General features: G+C 66.2%; 1 protein-coding gene across 1 annotated transcript in view; it reads left to right on the top strand.

Annotated features, from left to right (window-relative positions):
- Positions 1-15,345, top strand: part of Ahnak2 (AHNAK nucleoprotein 2) — a 211,084-nt gene that overhangs the window by 6,649 nt on the left and 189,090 nt on the right. The window contains 4 exon segments of the mRNA XM_048362033.1: positions 343-2,991; positions 3,034-3,526; positions 3,529-4,154; positions 4,644-5,291. Coding sequence (XP_048217990.1) covers positions 343-2,991; positions 3,034-3,526; positions 3,529-4,154; positions 4,644-5,291 — 4,416 coding nt within the window.

Raw genomic sequence — 15,345 nt, 5'->3', positions numbered from 1 at the left:
GTGGACATCAAGGGCCCCCAGGTGGACATCAAGGGCACCAAGGCTGATGTCCCTGATCTGGAGGTGGCTCTGCCCAGTGTGGACGTGGACATGCAGGCCGCTGCTGCCCAGCTGGACCAGGACCTCACGCTCGAAGTCAAGGATGTGGACACCAAAGGAAGCAAGTTCAAAATGCCCAAGGTCAAGATGCCGTCCTTCGGGGTGTCAGTGCCGGGGAAGCCCTCGGAGGCTGTGCTGGAGGTGTCTGTGCCCAAGGTGCAGGGCGGTGGGGAGCTGCCCTCGTTCCATGGTGAACTAACGAGCCCCGGGGTCAGCCTTCAGCAGCCCGCTGTGGATTTGGAGGCCAAGGCTGGACAGATGTCTGTGCAATTGCCCAAGGGCCAGCTGCCTGAGGGGAAGCTCGATGGCCAGCTGACCGGAGCTGGCCTCAAAGGTCACCTTCCCACGGTGCAGATGCCCAGCCTGACGATGCCCAAAGTGGAAATCAAGGGCCCCCAGGTGGACATCAAGGGGACCAAGCTGGACGTGAAGGGCACCAAGGCAGAGGCGGGTGTCCCTGATCTGGAGGTGGCTCTGCCCAGTGTGGAGGTGGACCTCCAAGCCCCTGGTGTCCAGTTGGAGGGGGACCTGGCTCTGGGGGACAAGGACGAGGTGGCCAAAGACAGCAAGTTCAAAATGCCCAAGTTCAAGATGCCGTCCTTTGGGGTGTCAGTACCTGGCAAGGCCTCAGAGGGCACTCTAGAGGTGTCCACCCCCACGTTGCAGTGTGACGTGGATCTACCATCAGTCCAGGGGGACCTCAAGACCCCTGAAGTCAGTGTTCAGCTGCCTTCTGCAGAAGTGGAGGCCAAAGCCGACCAGGTAACAATCAAGCTCCCTGAGGAAGACCTGGCTGTCCAGCCTGGGGGAGCCAGTCTCAAGGGCCACCTGCCCAGGGTGGAGATGCCCAGCCTGAAGATGCCCAAAGTGGACATCAAGAGCCCCCAATTGAACATCAAGGGCACCAAGCTGGACGTGAAGGGCACCAAGGCAGAGGTGGGTGGCCCTGATCTGGAGGTGGCTCTGCCAAGTATGGAGGTGGACCTCCAAGCCTCTGGTGTCCAGTTGGAGGGGGACCTCAGTCTGGGGGACAAGGTCATAGTGGCCAAAGACAGCAAGTTCAAAATGCCCAAGTTCAGGATGCCGTCTTTCGGGGTATCGGTGCCTGGGACGACCTCAGAGAAAGCAATGGAGGTTTCTGTGCCAAAGGTGCAGGGAGATGTAGATGTTCCCACCGTCCACGGTGAATTGAAGACTTCTGACCTCAGTGCTCAGCTGCCCGCTGTTGAACTGGAAGCTGAGGCTGGCCTGGTGACTGAGAAAGAGTGTGATGACCAACTCCCCACGACAGAACTGTCAGGCCGTCGGCCAAGCTTTAGTCTCAAAGGCCACCTGCCCAAGGTGCAGATGCCCAGCCTGAAGATGCCCAAGGTGGACATCAAGGGCCCCCAGGTGGACATCAAGGGCCCAAAGCTGGACGTGAAGGGCACCAAGACTGAGGCAGGTGGCCCCGATGTGGAGGTAGCTCTGTCCAGTGTGGAGGGGGACCTCCAAGGCCCCATTGCCAAGCTGGAGGGGGACCTCATTCTTGGGGACAAGAATGTAGTTGCCAAAGACAGCAAGTTCAAAATGCCCAAGGTCAAGATGCCATCCTTTGGGGTGTCAGTGCCTGGGAAGCCCTCGGAGGGTGCAATGGAGGTTTCTGCACCCAAGGTGCAGGGAGATGTAGATGTTCCCACCGTCCACGGAGAAGTGAAGACTCCTGACGTCAGTGCTCAGCTGTCCTCTGTTGAACTGGAGGTCGAGGCTGGCCTGGTGACCAAGGAGTGTGATGACCAACTCCCCACGGCAGAACTGTCAGGCCATCGGAGAGGCATTAGTCTCAAAGGTCACCTTCCCAAGGTGCAGATGCCCAGCCTGACGATGCCCAAAGTGGAAATCAAGGGCCCCCAGGTGGACATCAAGGGGACCAAGCTGGACATGAAGGGCACCAAGGCAGAGGTGGGTGTCCCTGATCTGGAGGTGGCTCTGCCCAGTATGGAGGTGGACCTCCAAGGCTCTGGTGTCCAGTTGGAGGGGGACCTCAGTCTGGGGGACAAGGACATGGTGGACAAAGACAGCAAGTTCAAAATGCCCAAGTTCAAGATGCCGTCCTTTGGGGTGTCAGTACCTGGCAAGGCCTCAGAGGGCACTCTAGAGATGTCCAGCCCCACATTGCAGTGTGATATGGGTCTACCATCAGTCCAGGGGGACCACAAGACCCCTGAAGTCAGTGTTCGGCTGCCCTCTGCAGAAGTGGAGGCCAAAGCCGACCAGGTAACAATCAGGCTACCCGAGGGCCAGCTACCCAAGGAAGACCTGGCTGTCCAGCCTGGGGGAGCAAGTCTCAAGGGTCACCTGCCCAGGGTGGAGATGCCCAGCCTGAAGGTGCCCAAAGTGGACATCAAGGGCCCCAAGCTTGACGTGAAGGCCCCCAAGCTGGACGTGAAGCATACCAAGGCAGAGGCGGGTGTCCCTGAACTGGAGGTGGCTCTGCCTAGCGTGGAGGTGGACCTCCAGGCCCCTGGTGCCCAGGTGGAGGAGGACCTCATTCCTGGAGGCAGGGATATGGTGGCCAAAGACAGCAAGTTCAAAATGCCCAAGTTCAAGATGCCATCCTTCGGGGTGTCAGTGCCTGGGAAGCCCTCAGAGAGAACAATGGGGATTTCTGTGCCCAAGGTGCAGGGCGACGTGGATGTTCCCACCGTCCAAGGTGAAGTGAAGACTCCTGACGTCAGTGCTCAGCTGCCCGCTGTTCAACTGGAGGCTGAGGCTGGCCTGGTGACCAAGAAGGAGTGTGATGACCAACTCCCCTCGGCAGAACTGTCAGGCCGTCGGCCAAGCTTTAGTCTCAAAGGTCACCTGCCCAAGGTGCAGATGCCCAGCCTGAAGATGCCCAGAGTGGACATCAAGGTCCCCCAGGGGGACATCAAGGGCCCCCAGGTGGAAATCAAGGGCCCCCAGGTGGACATCAAGGGCCCCCAGGTGGACATCAAGGGCACCAAGGCTGATGTCCCTGATCTGGAGGTGGCTCTGCCCAGTGTGGACGTGGACATCCAGGCCGCTGCTGCCCAGCTGGACCAGGACCTCACGCTCGAAGTCAAGGATGTGGACACCAAAGGAAGCAAGTTCAAAATGCCCAAGGTCAAGATGCCGTCCTTCGGGGTGTCAGTGCCGGGGAAGCCCTCGGAGGCTGTGCTGGAGGTGTCTGTGCCCAAGGTGCAGGGCGGTGGGGAGCTGCCCTCGTTCCATGGTGAACTAACGAGCCCCGGGGTCAGCCTTCAGCAGCCCGCTGTGGATTTGGAGGCCAAGGCTGGACAGATGTCTGTGCAATTGCCCAAGGGCCAGCTGCCTGAGGGGGAGCTCGATGGCCAGCTGACCGGAGCTGGCCTCAAAGGTCACCTTCCCACGGTGCAGATGCCCAGCCTGACGATGCCCAAGGTGGAAATCAAGGGCCCCAGGTGGACATCAAGGGGACCAAGCTGGACGTGAAGGGCACCAAGGCAGAGGCGGGTGTCCCTGATCTGGAGGTGGCTCTGCCCAGTGTGGAGGTGGACCTCCAAGCCCCTGGTGTCCAGTTGGAGGGGGACCTGGCTCTGGGGGACAAGGACGAGGTGGCCAAAGACAGCAAGTTCAAAATGCCCAAGTTCAAGATGCCCTTCTTTGGGGTGTCAGTGCCTGGCAAGGCCTCAGAGGGCACTCTAGAGGTGTCCAGCCCCACGTTGCAGTGTGACGTGGGTCTACCATCAATCAAGGGGGACCTCAAGACCCCTGACGTCAGTGTTCAGCTGCCTTCTGCAGAAGTGGAGGCCAAAGCCGACCAGGTAACAATCAAGCTACCCGAGGAAGACCTGGCTGTCCAGCCTGGGGGAGCCAGTCTCAAGGGCCACCTGCCCAGGGTGGAGATGCCCAGCCTGAAGATGCCCAGAGTGGACATCAAGGGCCCCCAGGTGGATATTAAGGGCCCCCAGGTGGACGTGAAGGGCACCAAGGCTGATGTCCCTGATCTGGAGGTGGCTCTGCCCAGTGTGGAGGGGGACATCCAAGTCCCCACTGCCAAGCAGGAGGGGGACCTGGTCCAGGGGGACAAGGAGGTGCCCACCAAAGACAGCAAGTTCAAAATGCCCAAGTTCAAGGTGCCGTCCTTCGGGATGTCGGTGCCTGGGAAAACGGCAGAGAAAGCGATGGGTATTTCTGTGCCTAAGGTGCAGGGCGATGTGGATGTTCCCACTGTCCACGGTGTAGTGAAGACTCCTGACGTCAGTGCTCATCTGTCCTCTGTTGAACTGGAGGCCGAGGCTGGCCTGGTGACCAAGAAGGAGTGTGATGACCAACTCCCCTCGGCAGAACTGTCAGGCCGTCGGCCAAGCTTTAGTCTCAAGGGCCACCTGCCCAAGGTGCAGATGCCCAGCCTGAAGATGCCCAGAGTGGACATCAAGGGCCCCCAGGTGGACATCAAGGGTCCCTCGCTGGACATGAAGGGCACCAAGGCCGAGGCGGGTATCCCTGAGCTGGATGGGGCTCTGCCTAGCATGGAGTTGGACCTCCAAGCCCCTGGTATCCAGTTGGAGGAGGACCTTGCTCTGGGGGACAAGGAGATACCCACCAAAGACAGCAAGTTCAAAATGCCCAAGTTCAAGATGCCGTCCTTCGGGGTGTCAGTGCCTGGGAAGCCCTCAGATGGTGTGCTGGAGGTGACTGCACCCCAGGTGCAGGGAGACCTGGGCCTTCCCTCCTTCCATGGTAAAGTGAAGACCGCTGACCTCGGCGTTCAGATGCCCTCTGCCGAGGTGGAGGCCAAACCCGGCCTGGAGACCATGAAATTGCCTGAGTGCCATCTGCCTGAGGGAGGGCTGAAAGCCCAGCCAGCCAGAGCAGGACTCGAGGGCCACCAGGCCAAGATGCAGAGGCCCAGCCTGAAGATGCCCAAAGTGGGCATCAAGGGTCCTGAGGTGCACATCAAGGGCCCCAAGCTGGACTTGAAGGGCCCTAAGCATGAAATGGACACCCCTGAGGAGGAAAGGGTGCTGCCCAGCCTGGATGTGGACACGGAGACCCCTGGTGTCCAGTTGGAGGGGGACCTCAGTCTGGGGGACAAGGACATGGTGGCCAAAGACAGCAAGTTCAAAATGCCCAAGTTCAGGATGCCGTCCTTCGGGGTGTCGGTGCCTGGGAAGCCCTCAGAGAGAACGACGGAGGTTTCTGCACCCAAGGTGCAGGGCGATGTGGATGTTCCCACCGTCCACGGTGTAGTGAAGACTCCTGACGTCAGTGCTCAGCTGTCCTCTGTTGAACTGGAGGTCGAGGCTGGCCTGGTGACCAAGAAGGAGTGTGATGACCAACTCCCCACGACAGAACTGTCAGGCCGTCGGCCAAGCTTTAGTCTCAAAGGTCACCTGCCCAAGGTGCAGATGCCCAGCCTGAGGATGCCCAGAGTGGACCTCAGGGGCCCCAAGCTGGACCCGGAAGTTCCCACCGCTGAGGCAGGTGCTCCTGCCCTGGAGGTGGCTCTGCCCGGTGTGGAGGGGGACATCCAAGCCCCCGGTGCCCAGCCGGAGGGGGACCTGGCCCCCGGGGACAAGGAGATGCCCGCCAAAGACCGCAAGTTCAAAACGCCCAAGTTCACGATGCCGCCCTTTGGGGTGTCGGTGCCCGGGAAACCCTCGGAGGGCCCTAGTGGGCTGTCGGCACCCAGCGTGCAGGGCGACAGTTGCCCGCCTCCGTCCAGGGGGACCCGAAGGTCCCCGAGGTCAGCGCTCCGCTGCCCTCCGCTGACCCGGAGGCCGAGGTCCCCGGTGTGATGGTCAGCCTTCCCGAGGGCCCCTTTCCCGACCCGCACGCTCCACCCGCTTATGTCCGGGTGTCTTTCCTAAATTCCATAAGCCCAAGTTCGTGGTCCGCAGCCCCGACGGGCACTGGGGCAGCGCGGTGTGGGTGCGGTGGAGTCCTGGGCCTCCGCCCCCGCCCGGGGCCCGGCCCGCACCCCGCCCTGCCCTCCCACCCCGCCGTCGCCGGGTCTCCAGGTCCCGAGGGCTCCGCCGGGGTCCCCTCCGACGAGGTCCCCGCCCAGCCCGTCAAGAGCAGTCCCTTCAAGCGGCCCCGGTTCCGGCTGCCGTCGTTCAGCCAGTCCTCGAGGAGAGAGCTGGAGCCGCCCGCGCCCCTCGAGCGTCGGGGCGCCCCCCCTGGCGCAGAGCAGCCCTCCCCCCGGCCTTCCGCTCAGGCAGCCCAGGCGGACGCGAGCGCCGAGACTTCCTCCCGCGAGGATGGGGAGCCAGGCCGGCCCGCCACGCCGGGGCTCCCGACGCCGAGGGCTTCCGAGGGGCCGGCCGGCCCTGCGCAGGGGGGCGGGGAGGCGGCCCCCGAGGGAGAGGGGGGCGCCCCGGCGGAGGAGGCCGCCCAGCCCGCCTCTCCCCCGCCCCGAGGGCCTCTGCCGCTGAAGGCTTCCCAGGCGGACGTGCCGGCCCGGGTCTCTGTGGTGAGCGACCCCGTGCTCGCCGTCCGGTTCCCCCCGTTGAAGGCGCCCCGTTCTCGTGCCCGCCCCCGCCCCCGAGGCCCTGTCCTTTCCAGGGGTGAGGGACGTGGAGTCCCGGGCCGGGCAGGACCCCCCCGGGCTCCGGGGGGCCGACGCCGAGGGCGGCGGGGAGCGGCCTGCGGACCTCGCCTGGCGGGCGCCCCCGGTGTCTAGAGTCAGGGTGCACCTCCAGGGGGCTCCGGGCGAGGGTCAGGGGTCGTCCTGCGCGGCACCGTGACGCACGCGCGCGCCCGCCCAGCCACCGCGGGGGCCTTCTCCACGCAGATCGTGCGGGAATCGGAGATCCCCAAATCCGTGACGCAGACCCCTTCCTACGGCTTTTCCTTGCTGAAGGCGACGGTCCCGGCGCCCTCCCCGCGGGCGGACCCGGGTGGGGCCACCCCGCGCGGAGCCCCCCCACCCGCAGAGCCGTGGGAGGCGGTCCCCGCCGGCGTCGGCCGCCCGCTCGCCCCCGGGGCGCCCGCCGACGAGGAGCCGGCAGGAGTCCCGGAGCTCCTGGACAGCCCGGCGGCCGGGACCCCGCCGGCGGGCGAAGCCCGGGCTCCGGGGGAGAAGCCGCGGGGCAGAAGGCCTTCCGGCCCGCCGTGGTCCTGGCTCCCGAGCGCCGGGCTCTCGAGCGGCGAGGGGGAGCGCCGGGGGGACGCCCACGGGCCGGGGGCCCGGGCCGAGAAGGCGGGCTGGTTCCACCTGCTAGGGTTCTCCTCGCCGGCCGGGGGGAGCCAGAGCCCCGAGGCCGGGGCCCGGCCGGGGACCGACGAGGACGCCGCCACCTTCCATGACGCGCGTGAGAGCTTCTCCCCGGAGGAGGCGCGGGGGGCCGGCGGGGCCGGGCGCGCGGCGGGCGCGGAGCCGGACGGGGAGGCCGGCGGGGAGCCCGTGCCCGGGGCCCCGTGAGCGCGCCGGGGCCGGAGGGAGGCATGCCACCTGGGAGCCAGGCCGGGGCCCCGTGAGCGCGCCAGGGCCGGAGGGAGGCATGCCACCTGGGAGCCAGGCCCGGGGCCCCGTGAGCGCGCCGGGGCCGGAGGGAGGCGTGCCACCTGGGAGCCAGGCCCGGGGCCCGTGAGCGCGCCGGGGCCGGAGGGAGGCGTGCCACCTGGGAGCCAGGCCCGGGGCCGGGCCCGGGGCTAAAGCAGAAAGGAGCCACGCGCCACCGCACACAGCCCCCCCCCCCCCCGCAACCGGCGCGGACACCGCCTCCCCTCCCGCAAAGCTTTGGACGCAGGGAATACAGAGCGTGGCCGCCCCCCCACCCCGGGCCAGGGGCCCCTGCCGGGGACGGCCCCCCGCCGCGCTAGGCCTGGCTCCCACGACTCCCGGAGAGCCCGTTCCTGGCGCGGCCCCCTACCCAGCCGCTCTTGCCTCACAGTCGCAGATTTCCTCTTTCAGGCAAAGTGTGGCGTGGTCCAGGAAGCCCCTCCCTCCCCCGCCCCTCCCTCCCCCCGCCCCGCCTTTCAGGACTTGCCGTGGCCGCCGTCCGTGGCCACCCCCACGCCTGCCGGGAGACCCCACAGCCTGCCCACCGCCCTGACCCGCGTTCCTCCAGGCGCACAGACCGCCCCACGCGTGGTCCCCGCCCCCCCGGACGTGCACATGCCGCAGCCCGCAACCCCCCCCCCCCGTGGACAATAAAGATGCTCCCCAGGCCGTGGTGGTGATTGTGAGGGGCTCGCCGGTCCCGTCCCCCGTGGGAGCCCGTGGGTCCCCGCCGTCACCCGCCGCTCCGGAAGCCGGGTCGTTGCTCTGTGTCTCAGGGTGGCTGTCACGTCTCTCGTTTGTCGAGAGGAAGAGGACGGGCCTGGGGGGCTGCGGGCGGGGGAGGGAGCGGGCTCACCCCGCCTGCCCGCTGGCCGCGGCACCGGACGGTGGCCGTGTCCCCCGGGTGCAGTGGAGTAGTCCTCAGCCCGGGGGCTCAGGTGGCCCACAACGCGGGGCCAGGCCTTCCTCGGAAGTCCCCCCAGGCAGCCTCCTTCCAGGCAGCCCTCCGAAGCCAGGCGTGGGGCCTGGGTGGCCCTGTGTGCAGGGGTGCCTCCACCCGTCCCCCCCCCCCCCGTGGGGCTCACTGCAGGCCTGGTGACAGGTGCTTTTTGTCCTGTGGTCAGGGCAGCAAGAAGCAGCCCTGGAGGGCTGTGTTCCGCAGGTGTCCACCCCCAGCTGCCCTGAGGGGAGGGAGGAGGCAGCCTGGGTGTGCAGGGACGAGGGGCGGAGGGTGGGGGTGGGGGCGTGGCGGGGACGGGGAGCCAGCTCTGCTCTCCATCGCACACAGGTGACGTGCTTTTCCCCTTTTCCCTGTGGCTGGCTGGAGGCTCACCTTAATCAAGAAACATGGAGACTTCTGGGAAAGGAGTTGGTGGCCTCTGACCCTGCCAGGGTAGGGCTGTGGGGTGCTCCCCACCCAAGGTCCTCCCCCAATTGCTTACCCAAAGTCCCCCCCACCTCCCTCTGGCCTGAGTCCCCATAACCAGGCAAGTCACGAGCCAGGGGCTGTGTGGGCAGGTGGCCCTGCTCCACCGGCCCTGTGCCCCGCTCTGACCCTGGACTCAAGGCCTGGAGCACTGGGATGTGCGTGCTAGAGGCCGAAGAGGCCCCCACCCCGTGTGAGGAGTAGCCAGCCCCCCCCCCACGGGATTTCTAGGGCCTTGGCTCCCCACACGTGAACTGTCCATGCTGTGGAGCGTGTTGCCACAACCAGAGCCTCGCACCTGCCCAGGTCCAGGGGCTCAGCAGCCCATGCAGGGCTTGGCTGGGTCCTCCGCCGCCGGCGGCACCCGCACCGAGCCTGGTGTCCTCTGGAGCGTGGGTCCTCCGCCGCCGGCGGCCCCCGCACCGAGCCTGGTGTCGTCCTCTGGAGCGAGGCTTTGAGGCTGGTGCGTGCGTGACTGCCAGACCCCCCCCCCCCGCCCCGCAGATGTGCATACTGCATTCGGGGCCCAGGGCTGGTAGAGCCACCTGGTGCAGGAGCCCTCCTGGGGCGGGGCTTCCAGGCCCAGACAGCAGGGGCTGGGGTAGAGCCGGCTTGGACCGGCAGGGAAGAGGCGGGACGGGGCGGGGAATTGGCCCCAGCACCCATTCAGCATCCGCGCGCTCCATGACATTGGCCGCCCCTGAGCGCTGGTGCAGGGAGGCCGTGGCACCTGAGCCGGGGGCGGGGGTGTGTGGGCCTGAGCCGTGGTCAGACGCCGTGGGCGAGAGGCTGAGTGTGGACACAGATGCTGGCCCGGTGCCCTTAGCACAGGGCCGGGACTCTGTGCAAGCGCCAGGGTGGCGTCCCATCCTGTGCCCCAGGGCGGAGGGAGCGTGGGCGGGGCCGCCGCCAGCCCCACCCCACCCCTCAGCACAGGCTCAGTCCTCTGCACCCTACCCTTTGCGTGTCAGGCACAGCCCCACCCGTAGCCCTGGGCCCACTGTGCACGTGCACATACACCTGTGAACACACACACACACACGCATGCACACACGCACACGCATGCACACGCTGCACTCCCATCCAGCCCATCCCTGTCCCTGAGACCGTGAGGCCTTGTCCTGGGTTTCCACAGGCCAGGACGAGGAGGGAGCTCCCCAACGGACCCTTATCAGGGCTTCCGCGAGATGTTCATGTCCACACCCCCTTCACAGGTCCCTGTGGCCAGTGGGGTGCTGGCTGTGCAGGGCCCAGAGGAGACGCTTTGCTTCTGAGCCAGGACTGCAGCTGTGTAAAGTGAGCAAGGACATCCTGAGGGCCCCAGAGGGGGTGCAGCCCGGGGCAGGCGGCTGTGTTCACCCCGAGCGTCCCAGAGGGGGTGCAGCCAGGGGCAGGCGGCTTATGTTCCCCCTGAGTGTTGAGCCTGGAAGGAGGAACCATGGAGCCCTTGCCTGAACAGAGGGGAGAAGCCTGGGAGATGTAGTTTAATAAGGGACATTTCAGGGACCAGGACCCTGTGGGCATGAATACAGTGAAAAAGTGGACAGGAATGTCAGTGTTCGGATTGGCCGGGCCTGGAGCTCTCTCCATCTGTAAGTGGAGGTGGGCAGCGGGGCAGCTGTGCTAGCAATCCATCACTGGTGTGCCAGTGAGGGATGGCTGAGAGCAGCTTGCTTCGCTCAGCTGCCTTCCCCCTGTAATTGTGGACCTCCTCAGCCTCAGCTTCTCCTTCCCCGACAGCCCTGGGCATTGGGCATCTCAGATTCCTGCTCAGAACCCTCAGAAGTGCAACCCAGACTCCAAGTAATAGTCCTCGCCTTCTGCAGCCTCTGAGCTTGAACTGGTGGATGCTGGGCACAGTGTCCACTGAGAGCTGTGGCCCTAGAGCACAGGGCTCCACCTACCAAACACAGTCCTGGCCTGGGGCCTGTCCATCTAGATCCACCGCATAGTCAGAGCTCCAGTCTCGCTCAAAAAGTCCCCGCAGCTCTTCCTGCACAGGGGGCCCACTCAGCTGGGTGCTGGAGGCCCTCTGGCTGACTACCAAGCCCACGCCCGAGGTGCTGCTGAAGTAGTCCTCTGACCAGTTGGAGGTACCTGGAGGGGCCGGCAGGAAGAGATGCTCAGGGCCCCACAGCCCAGGCAGTACTGGGGTCCCAGAGGCTGGTGTGGGGCTCAGGCACACTGACTGCCCTGTGGTCATCAACTTCTGGCAAAGGCAGCCCATCGTGCAGGTGCAGGAGGGTCACATGGCTATTCACAGTGGAACTCTACCCTGATTGCCTGGGATAGAGTCCTAACTCAGCCCAGGATGGGATCTTAGCTCACTGGAGATGGGGTCCTAAGACCCTGGGATGGGGTCCTAACTCACCCGGGATGGGATCTTAACTCACCCAGGACAGGGTCCTTACCCAGGATGGGGTCCTGACTCACACTGGGTGGGGTCCTAACTCACCCAGGATGGGGTCTTAACTCACCCAGGACAGGATCCTTACCCCAGATGGGGTCCTAACTCACCTGGATGGGGTCCTAACTTAGCCTGGGTGGGGTCTTAACTCACCAGGGATGGGGTCCTTACTCAGCCTCTGGGACCCAGTCCTTTTCACACCTGATCCCATGGGCTGGGGCAGCTGAGCTGCTTGCCTAATCTCCCAAACACCAGAGACCTTGGCCACCCCCCCCCGCAGCTGTTGTCCTCCCCCCTCCTGCTACACTCACCTATGTAGGCCGTCTTATCTGTGACAGTGAATTTGCTGTGGTTCACCCGGCTGAATGGGATGTTGGAGTGGTTCCCCACAGGCAGGATGAAGACTTTCTTCCAGAAACAAGAGAGCGTGTCAGGTTGGGCCGGGGGGGGGGGCGGGGAGAACACTTTCTCTCCCCGGCCCGCCCCGGGAGGGGTCCTCCTCTCCCCAGCCCGCCCCGGGAGGGGTCCTCACCACGTCCACTGAGATGCCAGCCGAGGCGTTGCCGAAGGCCTGCAGAGATCGCAGGAAAGGGAACATGGTAGGGTCTGTGTTGAGCCAGCAGCTGACCAGCAAACGCACACGCACACCTCTGTTCAAGGCCGCTGCCCGCAGAGCGTTGTCCAGCACTGGCCAGTATCTGGGGAGAGGGGCAGGAGGCTGGGGTCCCGTGGACAGCCTGGGTTGTCCAGAGGGGATACGTGCGCCGGAGCCGCCCCTCAGCAAGGTGGGCACACCTGCCTCGGGCCCTGTCCCGCCTACCTGGCAGGGTGGCTGAAGCGGGTGGTGGGGAAGTACTCCATCACAGAGGTGTAGATGAACTTCCGGGCTCCCCTGATCACCGCCAGCACGGCGTCCAGGTCCCGAGTGCGGCCGTGGGACAGAGGGCGGGCGGGGACGCCTGTGGGGCGTGACCCAGAGTGCACTGACGGCCGGGGGATTCCTGGGCCCATAACCCCACGGGGCCCTGGGTCTGGGGGTGGCCCCTCTCCTGTGGGGGAGTCTCCTGTAGGCCCGTCTCTGGAGTGGTGGAGACCCGTGCTGGGATGCGGGGAGGGTGCTGGCACCCCTCTTCCCTGCAGAGCTAGGGCGTGCCTGGTGCTCTGGCCGCTCACCTCCGGGGAGAGGAGACCCCATCTCCCGACTGCTTCCCGCCTCCTCCTCACCCTCTCCCCGCCCCCTGTACGGCTGCGGCGTGGGCCCAGGTCCTCTTGGGGTCCCGTTCCCGCTCAGTGCAGCAGCCCGAGAGCTGAGTAGGGGCTCCGGCGGCCTCTCTGCTCCCCTTACCGAGAGGTAGGCAGTGGTGGGCACTCCATCAAAGTGCCCTCGGAGGGGCTGGGCGTGGTTGATGTGGGTGGAGAAGTTCCGAGGCCAGGTTTTGGGGAGGACAGCATGGGGCACCCCCAGGGCCCAGTAGGTCTGGAAAATCTTTTCCAGGTCCTGGGCCAGACGGCTGCAGTTGTAGATGACCGCGCCAAGCTCCTTCACCTGCAGGGACAGGGGCGGGGGCCACGGGGAGCAAGGCGCCCTGGGACTGGGGAGCCAGCGACAGCCAGCGGCTGGGCAGTGTCACCTGAGAGGGGCGTGTGCAGAGCTGGCAGGGGCCAGGCCCTGTTTTTCCTGGCCACTGTACTTCAGAGGTAAAGAAACACATTATTCCACAATAATAATAATAATAATGTGAAAACGCACGGAAACACAAAGATGGAAATTAAAACCATCATTAGGTATAACCACTTGGCGGTGGAGCAATCGCCTAGCACGCGTGAAGCCCTGGGTTCCAGTCCTCAGCACCACACAGGCAGAGAAAGCCGGAAGTGGTGCTGGGGCTCAGAGTGGCAGCGTGCTCGCCTGGAGCGCTGGGGGTTGAGCCCAAGGCTTTGTGCAGGCGGGTGGGCGCTTTGACCAGGGAGCCAGATCACCAGCAGCACCTGCTTTTTTGACAATTTTTGTGTGGTGCCGTGGGCAGAGCCCAGGGTTTCGCATAGTCCACGCCCAGGCCCTCCTGTGGGGCCCTGCTCCAGGCCTGTGATGCGTCTGCAATGCGTGGACTGTGCGTGACACCGCATCAGCACCTTCCTTAAATGTTCCTCCACACTGTGATTGAGGGGCCGGGCTCCGGGCTGGTGTGGCGATCATGGCCACGTGACCACTCCACACCCGTGGTGGAGACTCTGAGGACACCAGGCCCAGGCCTCCGCGGGGAGGGGGAGCTGGGGAGGCCCGCTCGGCCTTGGGTCTTTGGACTCACCTGGGTCAGCGACCGCCAGTCCATGTTGGCACTGCCCAGGTAGACGTGCTGCCTGTCCACAATCCAGAATTTGGAGTGCAGGACACCGCCGGTGAGCGTCTTCATGGGCACCTGCCGGACGCGGGCACCTGGGGGAGGGGAGCCACGCTGAGTGCTGGCGCCCGCCTGCGGGGGAGCCTGGTCCTCAGGTGGCAGCGCTGCCCAGGGCCGTTTCTGCCCCCCCCCTCCCCCCGTGCAGAGCGGGAAACAGAGGCACAGCCCGGCCCGGGACGTCTCGGGCACTTGTAATGGCTGTGCCCGGGGCTCCCTGGCCGGCGCTCCTGGCTGGGCCGTGTGAGGGTCGTTCCCCCCCCCCCCCCGACCCCAGTGAGGTCAGCTGGACGGGGCGCGGGCTCCGCCCTCCGCAGGCCTCCCAGGCTCGCCTGGCCGCCGCTGGTCTGGGGCTTCACGCCGAGGTGCCCCCAGCGCCTGAGGGCGCGAGCCCCTACCTCGGGCAGCCAGGACGTGCAGATCCGTGGACTTCCCGGCCGGGGTCGGGCTGCTGGTGGCCACTTCCAGGGAGACGTTCCTGGCCAGCAGACGCTGCAGCTTCTGCAGCACAGCCTCCCCCTGCAGAGCCAGGCCGGCCATGAGGGGCCGCCCCAGCCCGCCCCACCGTGGGCCCTGTAGCCCAGGAGGGACCCAATCCAGATGACCCTCGACCGGGAGCGGAATGGCCGCCGGGGACTAGCCCGGGGCTCGGCCGACTGTGCCGGGCCTTCCCGAGGGCTCAGCCCCCGCCTCACCACCAGAGGAACCCCGGGCCCTCCAGTCTCGGGGGCGGGAGGGGAGGGGGCGGCCCGCGGCCGGGGGGGGTGAACCTGCTGGGAGGACGTGTCGTGGACCCCGATGTCTGGCCCGGTGAGGGTCCAGTAGTACGAAGCCACCTGGATGCTCTCCTGGGCTGTGTCCAAAAGCTGCAGCCAGGCCCGGGCCAGGGGCCGGCCGGAGGGGCTGCCGGCCGGAAAGGGCAGGTCCTGGGGGATGCTTTCGACGAGGACGAGCCTGGGGAGCACGGAAAGGGCCGAGGACGATTCCCAGAGCTGCCTGTGGCCGGAGCCAGGGGAGCCGCCCCGGGGTGCGGGGTGCGGAGGGGGGCAGGGCGGATCTGAGCCCCTGAGCGAGTTTAACGAGGAGCCTGAGGGACAGGGTCACCCCACCCCTGGGGGAGCACCCACTCCTGAGAGGCTCTGGGTTCCGGGCCCCAGAGGGGGCGAGGCGTGGCTGGGGAGCAGCAGCACCCCAGGAGCGGAAGGACTTTGGGAGTGCTCAGGTCCACACCCCCGTGCCGACAGCCCTGCCTCCTGCACTCCGCCGGGCACAGCTGGCGGGGCCCAGCCGGGCACACGGGCCCGCGACACTCACCGGCAGGAGTCTGTCTGCCGCCCGGCCGCTCCTCCCAGGGCTGTCGGGGCCGGCCCGGCGCTTCCTTACGGCCCGTGCGGGGCCAGGTGAGGAGCGGGGCCGCGGGGCCCAGGAGCAAGGCGAGAGCCACGCAGCCGAGCCCCAGGGCCGCCAGCACTCCAAACACCTGCAGGGAGAGCGCCCCGCGAGGCTGCCGGCCCGAGGGCGCCAAGGC

The sequence above is a fragment of the Perognathus longimembris genome, chromosome 14 (assembly GCF_023159225.1).
Source record: "Perognathus longimembris pacificus isolate PPM17 chromosome 14, ASM2315922v1, whole genome shotgun sequence".
NCBI classification, from domain to species: Eukaryota; Metazoa; Chordata; class Mammalia; order Rodentia; family Heteromyidae; genus Perognathus; species Perognathus longimembris.
This window is presented reverse-complemented; position numbering and strand designations above follow the sequence as displayed.